The 24,229-nt window shown below is 41.0% G+C and overlaps 1 protein-coding gene across 1 annotated transcript in view; it reads left to right on the forward strand.

Moving 5' to 3' along the window:
- Positions 1-447: 447 nt before the first annotated feature.
- Positions 448-24,229, forward strand: part of TMEM163 (transmembrane protein 163) — a 93,656-nt gene continuing 69,874 nt past the window's right edge. Inside the window, exons 1-2 of the mRNA XM_071562231.1 lie at positions 448-816; positions 5,800-5,919. Coding sequence (XP_071418332.1) covers positions 657-816; positions 5,800-5,919 — 280 coding nt within the window. The 5' untranslated portion in view covers positions 448-656. The remainder of the gene's footprint in view (positions 817-5,799; positions 5,920-24,229) is intronic.

Raw genomic sequence — 24,229 nt, forward strand, 5'->3', positions numbered from 1 at the left:
GCTGTGTGTTCTAGGACAGTTTTTAGGCTAACACTGGGAAACCCCACTGTAAGTGTAACAGCGCTTCAGTGCTGGGGGCTCTGAGAGGTGCCAATGTGGGGCGATTCCGCTCCGATCCCGAAAAACGGCTACGGCGGAGGGAGAATAAGCAGATCCCCAGTAAAGAGGAGCTGGGTTTTCACCTGCGAGGGGAGGCGAGTCGGATGGGGGCCTCGCTCCGCAGGGCCAGCGCCTGCAGCCCTCGAGAGCGGCGGGAGGCGCCGGGTTTGGACAGTGCCTGGACAGCTCTTCCCCCTAAGGCTGGGCAGCGGGAGGAGGAGAAGGAGGCAGAGCCCGCCATGGCAAGGGTAGGCTGACAACCCTGCCGCTTCTAGAGCCGCTCCCGCCGCCGGAGGAGCTCCCTGGGGCGGGGAGGGGACGGGCAGCGCCGGGAGGCGGCACCGCTCCCCCTGCCCCTCTCCGCCGCCGGCGCGGGCAGTGATGAGGCGGCCGCGGGCAGCGGAGCAGCCGGAGTTTGTTTGCTGCCTGCCCTCGTCTCCCTGATGCTCTGAGCCGGAGTCTCCTCCTCTACCCGGGCTCGCACCCGGGCTGGATGCTCCGCTCGCTCCTCGCTTCGCTGCCACCACCGCCGGCCGCTTCCCGCCGCCCCGCAAGAAATGGAGCCGTCCGCTGCCCCCCTGGACACCACCCCGGACCCCGCCATCGTGCAGCCCCCCGGGGCCAGCCCGCCCGTGCCCCCTCGGGAGCAGCAACAGCAGCAGGAGCAGCTGCGGATCGGGGACAGCGGGCAGTTCAGCGAGGGGCTGGAGGACAGAGGTGAGCGCCCTTCCGTCCATCCTCCGCCTTCCTGCGCGCTGCTGTCACCTCCCCTCCGTCCCGAGGCTCCTTATGCCCATCCGCGTAGCTCTCCGACACCCTGCCTGCATCACCCTCCCGCCTCGCTGTCCCGGACCCGCACTCTCTTTCCGCCACAGCAGCCCTGGCCGCCCCCTCCCCTTCAGCCCTGGCATCCCCACACGGGCTCTTGCCCCCCGAACTGCCCCCTCCAACCCCTCTCGCCCCTGGCCGCCCACGGCTCTGGAACGCACTTAACACCCCCGCGCCGCCCTCGGAGCTTTTCCTCGTTTTAGCTCCCATGCGAGTGCTCGGCGACAGCTTTGAAGTATTTTTATCAACTCTATTCGTGGCTGTTCCCACCTCGCCCGAAAACTTGCCTGCCTGGCAGTGGAGCGGGTGCCGACGGCACATGGCTCCTCAGGCACTGCTCGGGGAGGGGTGCGGGTGGCTCCCGATGCTCCCGGTTCTCCTGGGAGGGCCAGAAAGGGCCAGGCAGGGCCGGAGGTTTCGGCGGGGGAGGCCGCTGAGGTTTCCTGCCCGTCGGGGTGGTCGCAGCCGCCCCCCGAGCGGGAACACATCGGGGCGTTTCTGGGGGTGTCCACCCCAGCCAGGCTGAGGGTTGAAGTCGGGGCATTTGTCTCATGCCTTGTCTCCCTTCCCCCAGCATACATTGCACTTCCACAGAACTAATTTTTTATTTTTTACCGAAATACCTGGCCAGGGATGGAAAGCTGCCTGCTTGCAAACCGTGTTACGCGTTAGTGCCGTACACACCTATCTCGGACATCTGTTGGGGTGTGTGAGGCACTCAGGTACCTGCCGCCCACAAAGGCAGCTGCCATTTTAACCCTCCCCATTGCCCTGTCCTCCACAACGCCTCCAGGCTCCTCTTCCACACCATTTCTCTCCATTTTTTATTTCTCGTATAGGCTTCCCTAAGCCTCTCTGTTGACTTTTCCTCATTTTTCATTTTGCTTTCAGCATCCCAGAGTCCCTTCTGTGTTCTCGGTCTTCACCCATAACCCCTCTGCACATTACCCCCTCTATGTCCTGTTCTTCCCCCAGCTTTCCAAATGCCTGTACCTGCTCAGAAATCCCAGACATGAAGAAGAGAAGTGAGGGGGAAGAGCAATCACCACTTGGGTGACAGGTTTCAGTCCTTCCGGGGCTGGGGAGAGCCCTTATTCAGGGGGTCTCCTCACTGTCACTGTCAATGGCAGAGGACAGACTTTGTGCCTGAGGGCAATTTGAGGCTTCGGTTCCTGTTTTAAATAATGGGAGTGAGGAATTTTGATTATGGTTCAACCATGAAAGTTTGATTACAGAAATTTTTAATTCGTGCCCGGTATGACAGAGATAAAGGTGAAATCTGTCCCTTTTGGTATTAAGAGTAATTCCATAAAAAGACAGAGTGTCTGTTGTACCTAACCTGTCTCTTTCTGTGAGGGAGATGAGACTAAAGCTGCTGATTTTATTTCCATCTTTGCCTCCATGCTCTTTCTATGGCCCTTGCAGTAGATTTCTTTTAGCCTTTCCTGTAGTCACTAATTCCATGTACCAGGATAATTCCCAGTCATTGTAGAGGAAAATCTGGTATGCTTTTTGCACGTTGTCCCTGTTGAAATTGTTAGCAGTCTGTCCTTTTAGATTGTACTTTTTCTTACGATCCTTTCCAATGAATCATAGCAGATCCGGTTATAGAGATGATGCTTCCATGTTTGCTAAAAATAAAGACTTACCCTAAATTTTGGAACGAGATATTTGTTCTTCCAGAGCCAGATCCAAAATCAATGATAATTCTGTGGATTGTGTCCCTAAATTAACATTCTTAGATGAACATATTTTTTTTATTAGCCTTATCTCTTCCACAAATTTTAGCTTGACATTTTAAAATGATCCCTTAGCCAAATAGAAAAGTACTTCTGGTAAGTCAGCATATGGTAAAGAATATCCTAGAATCACTTCACAAATATGCCAAGCTTGTGTTCTGCAACTGTTAGGCAGGTTTTTTCTCCTTTGATTTTTTTTTTTATGGGAAGAAAATCTGTTAATATATGAAGGTGCTGAAAGGTAAAGTAAAAATCCAGTGTATTTAACCAGTTCATCATCTTTTCCATGCCTTAAGGATATCCACATCTTAAATAAATTATGGGTAATAAAATTACTCAGTGTGTTAATTTTAGGGTGGAGGAATTTATTGTAGATGCTAGCTTTTTATTTTTGTAGCAATGCAGGTCATACTGAGAGATCATCTTTCAGCCTTCTGTAGATGCTTAAAATTTGCTTTCTTATGATCAGTGGAAAAATATGGAGGTTTACCTTGTGAATTGTGTTGTTGTGTGTAAATTAATGAGTTGTTGTTGCTTCTAAATAATTAACACGCTGTGGGCTTGGTAGTCATGTGAATGAGTTTGTATTTTTCTGTGCCAGCCTTAGGACACTCGTAAGAATTATAAGATCTTCCTCAGGGATGAAAATTTTAAATAGAGAGAATTTAATTTGAATTATTTTAGAGAGGAAGGGATAACATTCCTGACAGCCAGAATATGCCAGCCATTTTGAGAGACAGAGGGAAACACACACACACACACACAGAGCAGAAGTGGTTTGGTTTTATAAAGATCACAGTCTCTGTCATATTGGACACGTGCTTGACATGTGAATAGTAATCAGCAGTGCTACACTAGCTGTGAGGCTTATTATTCACTCTTCAACTTAATTAGAATATTGTTTGATTTTTAAATATCAACCATATGTGTTGGACTTCCCAGGTAATAGTGAGCTGTAGCCATGAATTATAAGATGTCTTTAAAGAAAGAAACAGATGAGGCTTTCTGTCATTCTGATCTGTGTTTATTTGAGGCTTGAAATATTGAGAATCAAAAATGGCTAAGAAAACGCACTTTGCTTTCCATTCCAACAAATTTCAGGCCATTATTTAAAATCCATGGTTTGGGGAGGGGTGAAGACACAAAATGTGAGAAGATGTGTTTTCTCTATGGCTATGTTAGCAGAAATCTCTCCTGCATCTCAAGATGTGTTGTTAAATTACCTCATATCAGACAGCAATTAAACTGTGCATCGTTATAAATAGTAGCAGAAGATAGGCCAAACATTGGGGGAAAAAAATGTCTTCACACATATGAAAGCGGGCATGTGAGAAATAGCTGTGCAGTGGTACCACTAATAGACTCCAACCTCTTAGGCTTCTCATCTGGCAGTTTTCATGTATTGAACAGGCAAAGAATGCACATAATAAGAAACAGACATAATTTCAATATAGGGCCTGGTATGTACAAGTTTGCAGGTTCTCTTCCATTCATAAAGAGGGGAGTGTGTAGCACAAAAGTGTGATGGTATTTTAAATTTTCTAAAAACACAGTGCCAGCATGAAATTCTCAGTGTGGTTTTTTGAACTACCCTAGAGAAACACTCTCTGCTTTATTGTAATTCAGGTGTAAAAAGCATGAAGAATTTTTCCAAGACAGCGTGAATCCCACCAATTATGCTGGGATTAGAACCAGCAATTTTAACAGACTTCAAGTGGCAGAATAAAATCTGATGGCTCAAATTGTTCCCACCCATGGACGTGTGCCCCTCTGCTGACACATTGCTGCCCCCGAGGCAGAGATGTCTGATTCAGTTCTGAAGTGATTCCAAAACCATGGCACTTTCCAGCCAGTATATTAAAGTCAGTTGAAATTAATCTCTGTTAAGGTTAATAAACTTGGTTAAACACGGTGTGGATTCAGAAGTACCCTGAGAACCAGATCAGGTGTCCCTGCCTTGAAAGGGGCAACAGCCATCAGAGAGAAAACTGGGGAAGGTGAGGACAGTGACAGCTTCAACTATTATGTTTTGATCTGCTGCTGAGTTTGCCAGAGCCCTTGTTCTCAACCCTTAGACCAGCTACAGAAAGCTGTGCTATTAAACCAGTGTCCCAGTTCAGTGCATTCAGTGCAGGCAAATCTCTCTGAAAAGTGCTCATCATCTGAGAGGAGCCACCCACATCTCCTGGAGTAATTCATTAAGAAATTTAAAGCCATCAGATGTTCTCTCCAGTTAAGCAGATTTGAGCTGGAACTTGCTGGTGAAAAAGAATGTTTGTTTCAAATTAGATGAATATATTAAGCATAAAAGAATGAGAATGGGATATATGTAAGTCTGAATGCCTGTTAGAAGTGGCTTAAGATTCAGACTGATAGAACAAAAGCCAATGAATATTGTTAATTTTTTTTTAATGTGCACTATCTGTGATTTAAGATCAATGGACAAAAGATTTCTGCAAATTTAAATAATGAAAAAAGAGATGAAATGTTTGCATTCCTTTGTGATCAACAGACTTCTGCACTGAGTGCAGTAAGGACAGAATTGGTTCTTCATTTAGTTATTGATGGGAAAGTGTTCTTACCTCAAATGAAGGACAATACACTTGAAGGTGTTTTTTTCAGCTGAGGTAGCTTTGATTCCAAGGCATGGCTGCTTTTCCTTTGGAGCTCAGTATGTGCAGCATATCCCTGTGCATCGGGAGGTTATTCCACAGAGACTGGTGAGCACGAGTCTTTCCCCTGTGTTAATTATATTCAGGATCCTGGAGTTCTGAAACAAGTTTTGATCTGAACCAGTGGAGGACTGAGCTATTTCTTGTGTAGATGTACAGGTGGAAAACGTAAGAGGTGTGAATTTCCATAATTGCCCTACAATTGCAGTGCCTTTTTTTAGTGATTGATGTGTGGGACTTCCTGTGTGTAATCAAAACAACTTGTGTGTGTGCTCCTCTTGCTTACTCACAAGTTTCTGGTGGTCTCATGCACTTAATAATAATGTGAGCAGGATTTGATTCTGTATTGCTTCTATATGTAATATAGAATGTAAATATATGATTTAGGGTTGAACTAACACAGCTGCATTTTTAAAAGGAGCAATGTATTGTTCATACCCTCTTTGCTTATTGCTTATCAGGTTTACTAGAAAGCAGTACAAGGCTAAAACCTCATGAAGCTCAAAGCTACAGAAAGAAGGCATTGTGGGTTTCCTGGGTCTCCATTATTGTCACACTGGCTCTTGCAGTGGCTGCTTTCAGTGAGTATTGGGAATATTTTAAATCTTCACACCTCTTCCTTTTTGTTTTTATTTTGGTCTCAGAATTTCTCTCTTTGTGGAATCTTTCTCATGTTTTTTTTTCTTTGCAACTGCTAAAGAGGTTTCTCTCTAGACTGCCTGTGTCTGCATGGTGCTTATAAATTAGTAAAACTGTTGGCTTTTTTCTGCAGAGTGCAGGGTTGTTGAAGGTCAGAGAAAGAAACGGGAGGCATTGCTTCCTGCTAGCATTTGTGCATGTGGAACTGTTCATTTGAGAGAATAGTGAAAAAATCATTATGCAGTGGGTTGCTTTTAACCAAAGGGGTCAAACATGACAAGTCTTACTCCACTTGGGATTTGTAGTGGGAATGCTATAATAAAGAACAGTGAATTGTAAGGAAGAAATGCATAATTTATCTGTATTACACTGACAGATACCCTAAGACGACACTAATCTGGAGGAGAAATTCCAATTTCTTTTTAGACCAGCATTTTTCTCTATGTTTCAAGGCATTTTTTTGTGTGCCTTTATACAAAGAATTTGAGTAGAAAAAAATGCCAAACAAAAGCCAAAACACTTTTATGTGGAAAATGAAATATTTTATTTCAAAACAGGAAAAAGTGCAACATTGTGTAAATACATATTTTAGTTCAATGCAAATTTGTAAAATACAAGCTTTCTATCTTGGTCAACTAAGCAGCACATTAAAGGCAAAAGGAAACATGGAGTCTGGAACAAAATCTTTGCAGTGGCACGTTCTCTTTTTGAAAGAAGCAAAAACCAGAAGTGACTGAATTTATGTGTTTATGTAAAGAAAAGGAAAGCTCTGTCTAAGAGACATCAAAGAAGTCTCAAAACATCAATCTGAAGCTTGATAAAGAGAGACTTGCATTATTTTTCCTTTTTTTTTGGAGTCACAGCAGCATGTCCTTTATTATTCTAATCTGCATTGTATGACCTGCTGCTGGAAGTTGGTGTCAGCTCCCAGGAGAGGTTATTAAAATCTGACCAAATGGTCTCTGAAAACTCAACATGTATTACTCAAAGCAATTTATATGGAAACACAGGTACAAAAACTTGCTTAAAAATAAGAGAAAAGAGAAGGAACACTTAAAAGCAGAATCTGACACTGTAAAGAATTTGTTAACAAGAGAGCTAAACAAGTTTCCATTATTTTCTGTTTCATAGAAGCACAGTAGTCTGTCTTTGCTACTGAAGCAACATACAAAGTAAATGCTGTGTTACAAAATAACTTTGTTTCCTATTAATACTGTAGTTTTAGGGTTATTGTGAAATGGCTTAATTTAATTTTACATTTTTTATGTGTTAGGGTTGCAAGACATAAGTGTAATATAGATAACTAAAGTACTCTGTTTCTTTTAAAAGGATCTTTTGAAGCATTTTGTAAGATTAGTTACACTATCTGAAAGCTATTATTTCCCTTTTCTTTCCACCTCTAACCCCCTTTTTTATCACTCTGGTAATGTTTAGAGAACAAGCAGAACAAAACAGCGAAGAGTGTAGTCCCTGCCTGGATATACTGTGGTTTCATACTGAGCTAAATGGCATATTGAACTACTGAAATCAGCTGTTAGTAGTAGACTAATTATATGTTTTCCGAATGCATCTTTCCTCATGGTTTGCAGAAGCTAAAATTATGAAGAATAGAAGAGGAATCAGCACACATATTAAATCTCTATGGAATCTCCTAATTGGTAATTGACAGTTAACTCACATGCCATAAAAGCATTGCCAGGGATTTTCATGTGTGTAATGTTAAAAAATTTTATCTCTGAGGAAAATACAGTGACTCTTTCAGGATCAGTTGCTCTCCCATTCAAAGTCAGAAGTTCTGCTCAGTGTGTCGTCTCACACTGGCTGCTCTCTCCCTCTTCTGCTGTCCCTCAGCAGGTTCCTCTGGCCAGTCCATGGGCTGGGAGAGATGCCAGGTGACCAGAGTTTGCTGCCTGTTTGATATAAATGACTAGTTGTCACTTTGGGATGTCTGATACTGACAATTCTTTGCAAACACCTGCTATTTAAAGCATCCTGTTTTACCCCTTGCCTGTAATGGTGAAGTGTTGGCAGTACAGCCCTGATGTTCCATTTCAGTGAAAAATGAGGACCTTTGCTGATTGTGGGGCTACATGGACTGTATTCTCACTACTCTTTCTGACTCCCCTATAAATTCTTCCTCTAAACTGCTGTTTTATCCTCTTATAGGTTTCAAAACTCTGTCTTGCAAGTGTATCTCGTGGTGCTCTTTTGCAGCACATGGTATGGTAAATAACCTAGGTCAGGGAACTGATGTGATTTGATAACTGTAGTTGAAGACGTGGAGGATATGAAAGGTAAGAAAAACACCAGGGAGGAGTGATGCCCATGTGGAGAGTGGGGAAGTGGTTTCAGGGGCCTGCTTTTCCAACCAAGTGTTTGTAACTAAACTTCCATTCCTTTCTTGTGTTTTTTTTCTCCATCATTAGAGTACGTTGGAATAGTTGATCTTGGCTGGTTTGAGATGTTTTCTTTTGGTTGGATTATGAAGCTGCGCCAGATGAACTCTGATATTTCACTTGGTAATTTTGAAAGAGATTGATGTGTCTTATATTGATCTGAATACATAAAGTAGTTTCCTTGTTAGGTAATGATCTGTGGCAAGTAAGGCCTGAGATCATGGAATCATAGAATGTTAAGGTTGCAAATGACCTCCAAGATGCAGTCCAACATTAACCCAGCCACAGTCCTCACTAAACCATGTCTTTAATGGCCACATTCACACCTTTTTTGGACACTTCCAGAGATGATGATTCCACTACTTCCCTGGGCAGCCTGTTCCCCTCCCTGTCCACCCTTTCAGTGAAGAAATTTTTCCTAATACCCAATCTAAATCTCCTCTGCAGCAACTTGTGGCCTTTTCCACTGGTTGTGTTGCTTCTTACCTGTGAGAGCAGAGTGACTCCTACCTCACTACAGCCTCTTTCCAGATGGTTGTAGAGAGTGGTAGTGTCCCCATTGCTCTGAACTCCGTGTTAGACTTGTTAGAAAGAGCCTGTGTATGATGTATATACACGTTGTATATTTGCTACAAAACAGGTGCATGGTATGTAGCCTCTCTGGGGTGGGGTGTTTTATGGCCTGAAATACCACAATACAGGGGTTGGAATACTGATGTATACACCAAACTCTCTGGGCCTGGAAAGCTAAACTAGGCTAGGCTGGGTGTGGAGCAGAATGAGTGCTTAAGGGACAGTGAAATTGTCATCTTTCATTCACTAATACTGAGAAGTAGGACTTACATGGGCCGTGAAATCAGCTTTCCCTTTAGCTGAATGAACAAATCTCTTACTACCAGGTACCTAATAAACTTAATTTTACTACAGAAATGCTGTCCTTGTAACAGACCAGTTGAAAGTTTCAGTGCTGTCTCTGGCACAGCTCCTGCACTGTGGCAATCAGTGTGTTCTCACTGGCTTTGGGGGCTGTTGGTGTTGCTCTCCAGCACATACTTGCAAAAGGCTTCAATAAAATCTCTACAGACTGAAATTTGTAGGGTCCCTGAGGTCAGTGGAGTCCTATAGTATCACCTTTAGTGTCTGAAAGTTAGGCGCTCTTAAAATATTCTGTCATTGTTGGCTTGTGCAATACTTTTATGATCAAATGTTAATCAATGCCTGGTGAATATATTAATTTTGCTCTTCATTTCGATGCTGCCTGAAAAATGCATGCTTGTAGAATTCTCATAAGGAGTGGATTTATATTGTTATAAATACATAGTAATAAACTGAGTCTGGGCAGGATAAAAATAATTAAAATGAATATTTAATTATTCCTTAGCACTTCAAGCAAGTACCAGAATAATAATTTTGATGTAATTGTTTCTGGTTTACAATAATATAAGAAAAGAATGATAGAATAATACACACATCTTTTTTGTTTTTGCAACAAATGTCTGTGTAGTATAAGGCTGCAGTCATGTCATAACAACAACTGTAACTTCTTTCAGTAGCTGCAGTATTAAAGGTTCTTACTAGCCTAGTTTCAGAATCATAATTGAGGACAAGGGACTATTCCAGGTGGAATGGAACTCCAGTGTTTTGAAACCTATTATTCTTAGTATGTTACTAAAATGCAATTTTGACAAATATACAAATACAGCTTTTGCTGTTGCTGTTCAGTCTTGACTTAAGCATCTAATCTCTGATAATGTTGCCAAAGCAGAAAACAAACTCATTCTATGTGGCATTTTTTGTCCAATGTAGACTTGATTCACAGAAAGTAGTGTGTTCATTCGTCTTCCTGATCTGATTAGCCAAAATTGTTCCACAGTGAATGGACTAGTCATATCAATACATCAAAACAATATATAGGCCAAATTCTGCACTAAAAGCTCTCTTTGTAGTCAGAGATTGAGAGAAGATTTCAAATGTGTGCCTTTGTCAATGTGAGCTTTGTGAAGGGCTCGCAGGCAGCGTGGGCAGGGCAGGCCCTGCGTGCTGGTCATCACGGGGAGATGGCACTGGGATGTTGGCAAAGGGCTGGGAAAGGGCAGCAGGTTGGCAAATCTGTCCTCATGGCTGCTGTAGAGACAATCCTTTTAGATCTCCACAGGCATTTTAAGGTTCAGGTGGATGGAAATAACTGAAAACTTGAGTGCAACAACAGCTCCATCATTCGAGGTCGTATCCTGGTGGTCTGGAGTCATAACTGCTGTCATCTTGATAAGGTGAATTGTATTAATCTGTGCCGTATCTCAGGTGGAAACGTGGTAGGGACAGTTCTGTGAGTGGGAGTATTTTATAGGATTAGCTATTGGCCCATGCACAGGTAAATGCAAGGACACTGACATTCTGATTTTGTATACAAAGTCAATTGTGTTTCAGAATGAACTGCTAAAAAAGTATTTGTTAAAGTGAACTTCCACATACTGAGATCAGAGAGGCTTTTTGTCTGACATGGATGGTTCACACACTTAAAAATTTAAGGGTAGGTCTTGCTTTCAGATTAAAACTTCATGCTAATTCAGATTCTAACAGACAGATATAAATGCCAACAAATGTAGGAAGTGTGGCTCCAGGTCCACTTTCTTCGCTGGAATGACATTGAGTCATGAAGTCTCATTTGGGTTAGCCGTAGGACATTGACTACTGGTTTTCCTCCACTGTTATGCTACTCTGGTGCATGCAGATGGAGACATATGGGACAAATATTGAGCAATGGGAGGTGTCATCCTCTGGATGCTCACATGGGATGTATTGATGTAATCTGTCACTCCTCATCTCAGACACTGCTCACACAGCTGTGATGGGGAGTGACTATATTAATTTATTGATGAATATATAATTTTCTCAGTGACCCATTCCTATTCTTGCTTTAAAAATTAAATGTAACTGGGCTTTTCCTTATGTTTGCACAGTACTTAGTATATCCTGGGCACAGCTGTGAGTCATAATACTAATAAAAACTGTGGGGGAAGGTCCCTGGTTCTGAGGCTTTCTAGTTTGGGTATTCAACTCCATATTCTTTAAAGGTCACTGAATTTCAGACAAATGATGGACATTCACCACTTAGGCAGGTTTAGAGTGTCTCAGCTGGGTACTAAACAGAACTCTGCAGGACCACTGACCACATGTAAAGCCTTGGTCTTTGTGTTTTCCCTTCCAGGAGTTACATAGAATTGCATTTCTCACTCCTAAAGAACTGTGAGGGTTGTTTTTTTTACTCCCAGTAAAGCACATTACATTTATCCAGAAAGTTGCATTTCAAGTCACAATACCATGCAGACTTTTAAAACCAAGTAAAGACTAAATACAGAATAGAACTGCTGTGTGATAGTATGCAGATCCCTCACTTTGCATATTTTTCAGGGCATTTAATTACATCAGTTACAAAAAGACAGATGCTTCAGGCCTGTAGTCTCACAGAAGCATTAATGAAATATGGAGCTTGAATTCCCAAGGTAGAGTTCTGATATTGGTGACACTTGTGCTTCCCTATCATCCTCGTTAGAGCTGCATCACTAGAGTCGAAAATAGAGTTTGGTTCTAACCATGTTATACATAAGATCTAAAGGACAAAAAATCCATTTCCTGGGCAGCACTGACAGAGGATAGCCTTTTGCATAGGTCAGTCTATGCTTAATAACAGCAAAATGCAATTTTCATTCACTGAAAATGAAATCAGAGGCCAGTAAGGGCCTGTCTAATTTTTTTTTCAGGCATACAAAAGTCTAAGTGACTTTCTTGGGAGGAGAAAATAGCATATGGATGTCAAGTTCAAGACTGATAGCTGTTGAACAGAAGTGTAGGTCTAAAATCTGCAGTGCTTCACACTTCATGAAATCTTTTCCTTAGTTGGCAGGAAAAATGATGGTAGAAGTCTGTGGAATCTAGAACAGACTATATAATGATATAATGCATTTGAACAGTAAACAATTAAAGAAATTGTTGCGGTGGTGGAAGTTTATTAAAACAGTTGAGTTTGTGTTTAAATGCTAGCCTTTAAAACATAGTAGCCTGTTGTAGTTTTGCATTAAAAGGTTGCAATTTCATCATTCCTTGTACTAAGCACTTTTTTCTTTCTCATGCGAGAGGATCATCCCAAAGAGATTTGAAATTAAAACAGAATGCTGATATTGAAGGAAAACTAGCACAATAACTTCATTAAAAGAAGAATGAGAAACATGGAAGTCTAGGCTATACAGTGTAATAGTCATAATCACAGCTCCTTCCTCTGTTGTTTTATTTTTTTCCCCGAGGTTTTGTTGAAGTTTATTTTGTGTGCAGGAGTCTGAAATAAGTCTGTGCAATATCTAGACCAGTAAGAATGGTGACATCCTTGAAATGAATTAACATCTATGTTATGCTACATAATTTATACTGTATAGTACATATAATGTGCATATTCTAATATGTATTATATTTATTTTATAACAGGAGGTTTTAGACATTTGAAATTTGGTCTTCAGTTTTGCCATCTGATCTCTGTCAGGATTCTCTTCGAGGAAACTCTGTGTTTGATGGGTCAGAGATTCCAACTATGAGAATACAGTTGTGTAGGAAGGTGCAGTACATAAATAAATAAGGTAAATAACTGGGCATTTTTAAGGAATTGGATGGATGTCATGGATCCTACTCAAATCCCTGAGAGAATTATACTGTGCCATTAGGGACAGACATAGCTAGAGGGTGAATTTTTCATATGGGAAAAGAATTGAACACTTAATGGGGAGGGTTTGAGGGACCCCAGCTGGTGATAACTGGATGGGGTGGGACTGACATGTCCTACAGCCATCGTTGTAGTGGATGGAAGGTGTGTTTCTGGACTAAAAGTAGATAGAAATAGTTAGAGGGAAAAAAAAGTAATATTAGGTTTATTGCATGTGATGGGTATTAACTGTTGTTCATAAAAAAACTACTTGACTTTTTATGTATAAAACTGAATATAAATGATCTAGTACAAGTCTTAAATGTTGCTCCTGCTGTATTTGCTCTATCATATAAGTAAGTGGGTGTACATCTGCCTTTGAAGGGCCATCACTGCAGTCTTAAAAGTCAGATGTATATTCAATCAATTGCTGCAATACCAGTTCAGCAGTTGCAGGTTTGTGCAAGGCATGATTGTGTTAAGAGGTTTCTCATACACCAGTAGAATTGGATTTTCACAGTTCATGAGGTATTTTCTCTGCTCTCCCAATTTAAATATGCTCTTCTTTGCTTATAAGCAAAGTTGAACTTGGAATTCTTTATATCTAAACTGGAAATCAAGACTAATGAAAGGAAATGCATGTTTAATGTTAATTGGATAGTATCACTTGATTTAATTCTGTGAGGTTGTAAAGCACTACTGAATTCAAACAAACTTCTCAGGCAGCAGTGAAAGTAGTGAAACCCAGAGCACAGCTTTCTTCCACTTAGGTTTTCCTCTTCCAGAACTTTAAAATATTGATGTTTTTTAACTTAGTAGACAATAAAATGTAAATAAAATAAAGTAAACTTGCATCTAATTTAATTTTTATTAAAATTTATAACCTTTGTTTATTGGGGAGGCTGATAGTGCTTGGTGTTTCCTCCTTGGAACTTATTCTCCGTGAGTTTTTTCAGATACAGTGTTTGAATTTCTTTTGCTGAAAGTTAAAATTTGTTAGATTTTAATACTTCTGAAGTACAGAGTTTTATTTGCAGATGACTCATCTCAGTTTAGTAGGAGAACCAAACTGCACTGCAGGAGAACTTAGTGACAGTAAAATAATCCCATAAGGAATATCTGCTGCCTTCCATGCACTCCAGCCCCAGCAGCTCCGTCCCTCCTGCAGCAGAACCTGCTGTTGGCTGCAAGACACATGTCCGTCCTTGTGTCAACCCTGGGGAAGCCATGGCAGTGCTGGGTGAGAGATGGGAGCACCAGGGAGACTGGGGCTATTCAGAGTGGCTGCAGAGATCAGTTGGAAGGGAGGCTGATGTTGTATGTGTAGGTGGCACTGCTCGTTCTGAGCCCACTGTGAACTGACAGATGCTTTGAGTTCTGAAAATGCGTAAACCTTGTGTGCTGGGTGCTTGTACTTGTTACATGCTCTGAGACTTTTTGAGAAAAGGCAGATTAATACAGATCCTGTGAAAAATTCAGTTTGGTAAATGGATCTGCTATTTCATTTGAAAAAAAAGTTATTTACCTTTGTAGGTGATAAACTGTACCAGAACCTGGTTATGCTGTGTTAAGCAGCTGTGCTTGTCCTCTGCACTTCTGGGCATTTCTGGCAAATAGTAAAATGATGTGTGTGTGTGGTTTGATCACCATTATTGTAGCCTACCGAAAATATTACATAAATATCAGCCTAAAATAATAATAGGTGAATGTACTGTGGGGCTGGGTTGGTTGGTGTGGTTGGTGTTTTGGTTTTTCATTGAGGAGATAGCACTTGAATGATAAGGTTTAACAGTTGTTCTCATCATAGACTTTGATAGCCTGTCAAGCAACTGTAGAGTTGGTTGGTCAAATCTTTTGGGTTAAAAGATTGGGAAACTTTGATGCATTGTATCAAAAGGATAGTACAACCTGGTTGAATTAGTTTTATTCAAGTAAGGATTATCATAGTCTTTGGTAAAGACTGAAACCAGAAGTCTGGAGATTGGGTAAGACAAGATAACTTTTGATAGACAGTAACCTTCATTTGCAAGCCAGTCTTTTCCAGAAGAACCATGAAGAGCTCCTACTTATCTGACTTCTGTGTAAGACCTGTCACTGTTCTTTTTAACTCTGGATGTGCAGGAAAAGGGACAGATAAGCTTATCTTCAGAGTTCGTGGAAGCAGATTAGTCAGTGCTTAGCCAAAGAAGAGTGACCAGAAATAACCAGCTGGTATTTTGCTAGACAGAAAAACTGCAGAGAAAGTGGGATAGTCTGGCTGATGCCATAAAAATAGGTAGACAAGAGGCATCTGCCTTCCAGGAACTGTTGCAGAATAAGTGGCTTCTGGCACTTGCACCTCCAACTCTCCTTTCTGGAGAGATCTCTGGGCCATTTTTGTGCTAGGTGTGATGCTGAGAACATGAGTGAGATGAACTGCAGAACAGGATCCTTGGCTGAATCCTAAATGAAACTTTCTCATCAGATATGAGGATTGTTTGTCTTCTGATATTAAAGATTATACATCAAGGAACTGTTAAGTATAATGTATCTTTTCAATATATCAATGTGAAGAAAATACACAGCTAAGTGCATTATCCACAGATCACATTCTTTAATGAAACATTTCAGTGGCCAAAGAATGACAGTATTTCCCCAGGCTCTGAAAAGAAAAACCTCAGATTTTAGAAAGAAGATTTATTATCGTTCAGTGGGGGATTTAATAGAATGGAAATGCATCCTGCAGTGTCAGCTGGAATGTACAGCTGGGGAAAATAAAAGCAGCTCCATGCCTTTCCATTCTTGTTGGCCTGATAGAAAGCAGTAGACAGGTCAAGGTATTCCTGAAATGTTGAAGTTAAAATCACTTCTAATGTGAATTGAGTTAACCCTTGAGAAGCATTGCCAGCAGTTCCATGGAAAACACAGGGCAGGGCCAGGAAAGCAGCATCAGACCTGGCTAACATCAAGGAATCTGGTGACAAACCATGATGATGCAGTGGTGGCAGATCACTTCCTAACTGCACAGCTAAGGAGCTGGGAGGGAGCTGCTTAACAGCACAAGACAGATGGCCTGGACTAGCACTGGTTTATGTTCAGTTTGCATGTGTTAGTGCTGCTGCCAGGAGCACAGAAAGACAGATGTGAGACATCAGTCTCAGCTCATTGTTGTGCAGGAGAGCGAATGAGGCTCTGTGGATGCCTGGGGGATTGTTGTGTACCTCCCATATTGACAGACATCACTATTCTCTGACTTGCTGCTGTGGCTAACACATATCAGACTATAATGTCTAACTGTGTGGAACTAATGGTGCCCAAAAGAGCCAATTCGTTTGCTCATCCTTGTGTCACATTAAAAACTAATAGTAAACTGTGTCTCCTCTTCATTTAGCATGACTTGATATTTCTGTGTGCAATTACCTGAAACAAGAAAAGGAGAGATTGCTTAACAGTTCTCACTCAAGCCACAAAAAAAAAAAGGTGATCAAATTAATTTGTACAGATTTTTAGTTAAGGAGGTAAAAATCATAATGGCCTTCTACCATATGACCTCTGATTGTGGAAAACCTGTAGTTACTGCTTGTACATGTGTAAAAACAACAAAGACCCAAACATCTAATAATGAGACGTGGGCAGCAAAAGGTTTCAATTTTTTTGAGTCCTAATGAACACTTGAGCAAACCCTGCTCAAAGGGAGATTTCCTGCTATTCTCCCACTAAGAGGTACTCAGTGGGTTATGGTGTGTACATTTCCCTGCTGAGAAGCATCTGGTGGATGAAAACAAGACTTTGATATAAGGGATAATGTTGCAAGTAATGTTTAATGGCTTATGGACTCTTTAGGCTGGAAATCGCCTAAATACACTTAAGGTAATTTATAGGGACAGGTCTTCAGCTGAGGGACACGGATTTGTTGACTTCCATGGCTTTATTTCAGTTCAAAAAAGGCAACACTGGTCCCTGAAGTTAATGGCAAATGATGGGATGAACTTGTACTGTATGAGGTGTTTTCAGACTCACATCTCCATTTAGCATTTTCCCGGTCTTTAGCTTGTCTCTCATTTTTGTGAGATAGATTTGCTTGAGGCAGCCTGTTTAATCTCTCACAGGCATTTTCAAATGTTGAGGAAAAAAAAGGTGAATTAGCACTAATTCAGATCCTGCTACATTCACAGAGACTGGGCCAAGAATTTGCTCCAGGGACTGTTCTAATCCTGGGCACAGCCCAAAGCTTGCTTTGTGGCTTTGGGAAAATGACTTTACTGCTGTAAGCTTGTTCTCCATCTGCACACGTCAGGTTTTGATGAATGAAAAAGTAACTGATTCTTCTGCTGAAAAATTGGAGTGTTTTGCTATATAGTAGCTGACACGTTTATGTGTAGCCAAGTCTTCCACAGTGGCAACAGCTCTGAATTTTGTATGTAGTTACAGGCAGGGATTGCAGGCTGCTCCATCTCATTATTAGACCTACTAATTTGTGGGATGATTTCCATAGTTTGTGGTGGTCTAACTTATGAAAGCTATTTCAGGGGCACAGAATTTTTCATGCTGTAGTGCTTGTGTTTAGATGTCTTTGTTGCCTGTGCAGCAATAAATCACAGCTAAGAGATGTGTTTGGGGTTGGTGAGTTTTGGGGAACATGGTGTTACTCTTGATGTGCTTTGGGGGTGCAGTTTGGCTCACTTGCTGATACCTGGAGCAGAGAAAGGGCCCTGCTGGACATTGAAGGGGACAGGGCTGTGCAGTTTTGTATGGGGGTGGAATAGCTTCACATTGTGCAGGGCCTCTCAAGGTTCATCAAGCACTTGGGGGCTTGCATTTTTTTTTCTTCTCCCTTTTGAAGGTGGTAGACAAAGATAAAGGTTATTAACGTTTGCTTTTCAGTGCTGACAAACTTCTTTCTCTTTGAGTAACCATTTTCATTGGTCAGATAGATGTTGGAAAGAGCTTTTATGCTCAAAACTGCTATCAAATGAGTACCATTGAGAAATGAAAAAAGACAGGAGAATGCTCAGAAATAACCTGCCTTGAGTTGTAAGTGCATGAAGTTTTTGAAATCAAGGAAGAGACCCTTATGATGGATGGCAGTTTAAAAATTTTCCAAGTGTCTTTGAGCAGCAAGTGAGATGGTTTTGACTCCTGACAGTTGTCAGGAACACACTAGTGAGGCCTTGACTCTCAAGGAAGAACCCATATTTTTTGGCTGTGTGTTTGACCTGATGTTCAGTGTAACTTTTCATGTCAGCACAAGTCTGATGTTGTAATTTGCAGGACTAGGATAGTTTTATTGCTTGTACCTTTTCTCTTCTGGGGAAAAACTGAGCATGAGTTTTTGATAATAGGAGGTTTTTATAACAAAGTTCGGCAGTCCACAGTTCAAAAGTAAGGTTTGAAAGTTGCATCAAAAGTGCAGTTGGATTCCATGAGGTTACCAAATGTTTTCCTTTTATTCTTCACCCTTTTTTTAAAATATTTTTTTATTTTTTTAAATTTTACTAGGAGTTGAACAGGCCTTTGGGGTTTGGCTGGCTCAAGTGGCATTCTAAAACTAAGTTACAGTATTCATAGAATACAGACAGTGGTCTCTGCATTTACTACTCTGTAAGAATCTGCTCATAATTTTTAATGGAGCTGTGAATATTTTTCAGGGCACGACATGAGGAACTGATGTGAGAGTATAATGGGTCAGGCTTGCTACAGCACCTATATCCTTGAAGATTGCTGTAGTGTTGGGGGATGTCTACCTAGTCCTTGTAGCTGAAAAAATAACCAAAAATCCATTTATGAGGGCTAAGGAAATCTGCCAGCATGAACACTGATACTGTCAAGCAGAATGGTATCCCTGATGGTTTTCTTAGGGGGCTGAAGGTTTGTATTCATCTATTGTAGAATGGAGAAGTCAGTCTTTCTGTGTTATCTTAGAACCATAACAACTTTCTGCATATAAAGTTTGAGTTTGTATCTCCTGCTGGAGTGTTTAGAGTTCACTGTGAGATCAGTGCTGTTTTGCAGTGACTGTGAGGCACACTGGAGATCAGTGAGTTGGTGATTTGTTGCTCTGGTTGGGCACTGGGCACATTTTCTGCACAGGCTTCCTGCTGCAATGCAGGTTTCTGCTTGGCAGTAAAAAACCTTGTTAAATTTTGCTTTTGCAAAAAAGCCCCAAAACAAAATAATACTCAAACTTTTGTAATACAGGAGAAAAGGTTTGCAAAATATAGTACTGATTTAAACAACACAAAAAAGCACCCCAAATACTGTGTTAAGTTTGTTTAAAAATTAAGACAGTGCTAATCACTGCTTACAGCAATTTTTTGTGATGAAATGCATTTCACTTGTTTAAGGTACATGTTTCTGTCATAATATATTCTTCTCTGAGCCTGTTATACATGTTATTTCAGTGCTGGGCATGGAGAGAAGCTTCAGGTAGATGATTCGAGGAAGAACTACAGAAGAATTGTTGCCCTGCCTTGTCTTTACATCTGTTGCAGCCCCATATGGCATAGTCAGCATTTGAGGATGTGGATGGAAGTCGGGAAGGCATACAGAGGTCTTCTTAGGGATAGAGGTTATGTGCTAACAGTGAATCTGCTGGGTCTGCAGGTCTGTCCTGAGGAGGTTTCAGTGTCCCATGCACCACAAGTCCTTTTGTCAAGTCTTTGGAGCAGACTTTGTTGACAGGTCTACTTTCAGTTCCAGTGCCTTTGCTGTTCTCATGTACCCTGGCAAAGCTCAGTGTCCCTGGCATGAGGAAAAGCCAAAGGCTTGTCTAATCATCATCTGGGCAGAAGACTTGTGTGTTTTTAAAGATGGGAGTTTTTCTGATTCTTGCTTTCCTTTTGTGTATTCTTTGTTTTACTCTGATATTGTATAGAAGTGAGCACAATCTGCCTTTCTTTTAATGACAGTCTTAAAAATGTCGTTGGGCCTGAAGATTTTCCATGACTTTCACATAGTTGAAGAAAGCAGACATACCTCCATTTGGAAAGAAGGGAATGGAATCCAGTGATGTCAGTGATGTCCACAAGTGGGGACAGATTCTTAAGTGGATCATCCAGGGTAAAGCCCTTCAAACTTGGCAGCATAGCACTTTATAAACAGGGAGGTGACATTCAGCCATCCTGTCCTACACAGCAGAGGGCACATGGGAAAACGGACTGCATGATTGGGTTGCAAAGAAGCTGCAGGACCCACAAATTGGTTTGGAAATCTAGTACAAATGTATAAACATAAGCGGGCAGATACTGTGTTTGTTTTAAAGCAAGAGCAGGAGCTCTGTGGTGTCTTGCTAAGTGCTGTGTAATAAGCAATTACTTTGCATGGTTGTTGTGTTTTCAAAAATGTGTTCTCTATTTCTGACAAAGTGAGCTCTGAGGAGAGCTGGGACAGCTCAGGGACAGGGGTTATAAAACCAGGCTTGCACTCCTGTGCACTACAGTCAATTCCCTTGCTGCTTGGCACAGTAAGCAAGGTTGCTTATGACAGAAAAAGAGGGTCCCACACTGTCAGGTTTTGAAACACTCTGAAATCTTTGGAGAAAATACAGTTTTGAAGGTGAAGAATTAAGTTTGCTGGAGCTCCTGACGTTCAGCTGGTTTGTTTGTTTGAATTTCTCATACAGGTATAAATAGGTTGTCCATGAAAAGCAGAAAGGACATAAGGGCTTGACCTTTGCTGGTGATGAATCTATTGAACTGTTGTTCAAGTGAGACATTTCACAGTTAATGTAGTTTGAGAAGTGATATTGCTACCTGTGCTTTGCAGGCAGTTTCACAGTTACACAGTGGCTTCATTCTGAAAAGCAGCAGGTTTGATCTTGAATCTGAATGTGTCCATCTCTGGGGCCCAATTAGGAAGGAGTGAAAATGGTGTGCTATTCTTTTCTGGTGGCCTGGGCTTCACATCTGCAGGCAGATAGAACAACAAAAATATTTGTTACTACAAGATGCAAGAACACCTTTTTGGACCTAAAAATTTGCAGTCTCTTTTCTAAATTCTAACTTTTCGTGTGTGTTACACAATGATTTCATTGGGAGATTAGGTAAGATGCAGGGAAATTAATACAATGAATCCCATAAATGATGGTGTGTCTTCTGCTCACAGTGATGTATCTGCCTTGATTTCACTTGTGTAACTTCAATCAGATTTGATTTCTGCATTCATGTGCTCTGGTGTGTGTCTTGTGATTCTGACCAGATCAAGATAAGGAATATCAAAGCCCTGGGTCAGCAGAAGATGTTGATAAAGGGGTTCTGTTTGGGAGATGCTTGGTATTCATTATCTTCACTGCAATCAATAGAAATCCTTTGTCACAGGGAGACATCAATAGCTGGGAAGAACTGACTTTGCATAGAATAAAAGTTTATAAAGGAAGTAGTTTGGTTATATTTTCCAGTTCACTGTCTATAGGTGCCACAAAACAAAATTAAATGAATAAGCATGAAGGGTAAACCAAGCACTACACCCTCAGCACTGCAGCTGTTTGGAAACAGCAGATAAATGAATCTAAGAATGAGTCTGCCTCAAAAAAAGACATTTTCCATTATGAAGAGACTTCCAGTCAGTTCTAACTCGTGCTTTAGCTGTCCAGCTCTGTAAGTCTTGCTACTGTGGCTTGAGAAATTATCAGTAAACTATTTTCAAATGCCTTGTCTGTCCCTTTGCCTCTAGATACCTTCCCTGCAATGGAGTTAGCAGGACAGACTGTATTTGTTCACTACCTGTGCTTCACTTACTATCTTGTAAAGTCCAGATTTTTCCTGCAGTGTAAACTAAATGCTTTATCTTGGGCAAATAATAGGCTTTAGGACAATCTGAATTCAGTTTGTAGTTCTGGTGCTGGCAGGTCACTTAATTTTTCTGTCACCACATTGCACTTAGATTTTGAGGGCTGCACTTGGTTCTAGTCCTTCTGATTTAAGATGAAAAGTTAAAAGGTAAATGGAAATTAGGACTTTAAATGATCGATACAATTTGCCTTATTTTCAGTGAGGTTATTCACATTGTATCCATAAACCTTAGTAGGATTATGATCTTGGGCTTTGAGATTTTTAGGAAAAATGTATTTTTCTAACTGTTAATAGAGTGTGGAATATAGTATAGAACTCCAGTATAGAATATAGTATAGAATTCAGAAGAAGGTCCTTAGGATGTTGAAGTAGGTTCAGATGCAATTGCGTGTGATTTTGTTCAAAAACCCAAACAAGATTGTTCAGAATTCCAGTAGATAAGGACAAACCCCCTGGCCTCAGAGATGGTTTTGTAGGATTTTTCCTCTTTCTTCAGTAGATCCAGAATGTCATTTGCCACCAGCATGAAGAATTGCAAGGAGTATTTGGATTTCCCAATTAAAACCCATTCCACTTGGCTCCTGTGACCTTTCTGTGATGTTTTCTGCCTTTGGTTGCTATGATTGAATCTACAGCTTGAATGTAGTTTGCTGTTCATGAATTATTTGTTAACCTTGCAGTGTTCAGAGTCAGTGGTGGTGGATAACACCAAGTGGAAGAACAAAACCTAAACCCTTCATGTTCCACAGTGCTTTATGTCTGTGTTGCCTCCTCTGTTCTCATTCTCATTTTAGGTGAAATTTAAAGGCTGTTTAGTAAAACATTGGGTTTTTTTTCTCCTTGCTCTCTGGAAGGACAAAAGGTTCAAGCAAAGGACTCTACAGCACTATAGGAGCAATTCTGTTGTGTTACAGTGTCTGAAAGAAAGACCTTTAAAAATCGAAAAATCAATGAAAAAAAAGAAAAATAGTGAGTTGCTGTGGTTTATAGTGGGCTGTGATTTTATGGGATGCCTAAAATTTAAAGCTGTATTATTTTTAATGGAAGTGCTAATGATACAGAGTGGAATGCTGCCTGTGAGGCCATGAGGGTTGGTGAGAAAATGAGAAAACCAGCACTGTTCAAAATGTAGTTATTAAGTTTTGAATTTTTTACACAGGTAATAATGAAGACAGGCCCTTTTTCTGCCCTGTACACAGTAAGACTGACTTACTAACCTATGGGAAGAAGCTCCATGTTTCAGTTCTGTGTAAAACACTGGCATATCCTGCCCCCATTACTACACTCCTTCAGGCAAATTGGGATTCAAGCAGTGTAAGGTGGTGTGGGTCAGTGCACAGGAAATGTGAAATAAAGCAGAGGAGCCCAGCACAGCGTGGACTGCAGTCACTGTTCAGGTGACATCTGGGACATGCTGGCTTTCTCTGGGGGCTGCTTGTTCTGGGGGGTTGTGCCAAGAGGGAAGCAGGTGGTCTGTTTGCTGTGTGTGCCTTACTCTGTGGTACTGAATTTTCTCCACCACGTAACTCTCTTCTCCTGAAAAATTAAAGTGAAGGCTGGTGTTTTCAGAGGTGTCTTCATCCTGGAAGTTTGCCATTCTTGAATTTAACTTCTTTTTGTCAAACTAATCCTATTCTGATTAAAATACATCAGGTCTGTTTTTCTTCAGTACTTGTTAATAAATTTCAAAGATTTAATTACTCTTTTGTGGTAGTAGAAAATTTGACAAGATATAGACATTTTTATAATGGTTATTCTGTTTCCTGTATGAGAATATCTACTTCAGAGTACAATCGGTTTAAATATTTATGTGAAGAGAACTGCAATGCTTTGGTTATAGCATTTACTAGTATCAAGTTTTATTAACAGTACTTAAGAGCATACTGGACATATTCTCTGTGCTTCCTGGATCCATTTTCTGAAAATCTGAGCCCAAAAATGCTGTTTTCAGTGGCTAACAGCAATACAGAGGCGTGGCAAGCCTGATTTCCTTCCCATGCAGAGACAAACTCCTGTCTGTTTGACAGATGGAAAGGTGACAGTTTGGTCACTGCCAGTTACTAATCCCCTCAATTTTTCATTCACCTTCTCGTTGGCAAGGGCTGCTGTCCTCTGTGTTTTGTTTCACTCCAGTGATGATCCTGAATCCCATTAAAAGCTCACACACAGTGGTGCCCCCACTTCCACACATCCTGGTGAGGTATCCAGAACATCATGTTACTTTTCTGTTTTGTGAAATGATGATTAAATCTGAGCTGCTTTAGAAAATAACACAGTGATTCATAGCACTGCACGTAGACCATGTTGAGTTTGAGATTAGTAAAAATAGTAGGGGTAGTGATTTGAACAACTACCAAGTTTGCGACTCAAAGATGAATTGACAATTTCTTCTCTTTCT

The sequence above is a fragment of the Pithys albifrons genome, chromosome 8 (assembly GCF_047495875.1).
Source record: "Pithys albifrons albifrons isolate INPA30051 chromosome 8, PitAlb_v1, whole genome shotgun sequence".
Classification (NCBI taxonomy): domain Eukaryota; kingdom Metazoa; phylum Chordata; class Aves; order Passeriformes; family Thamnophilidae; genus Pithys; species Pithys albifrons.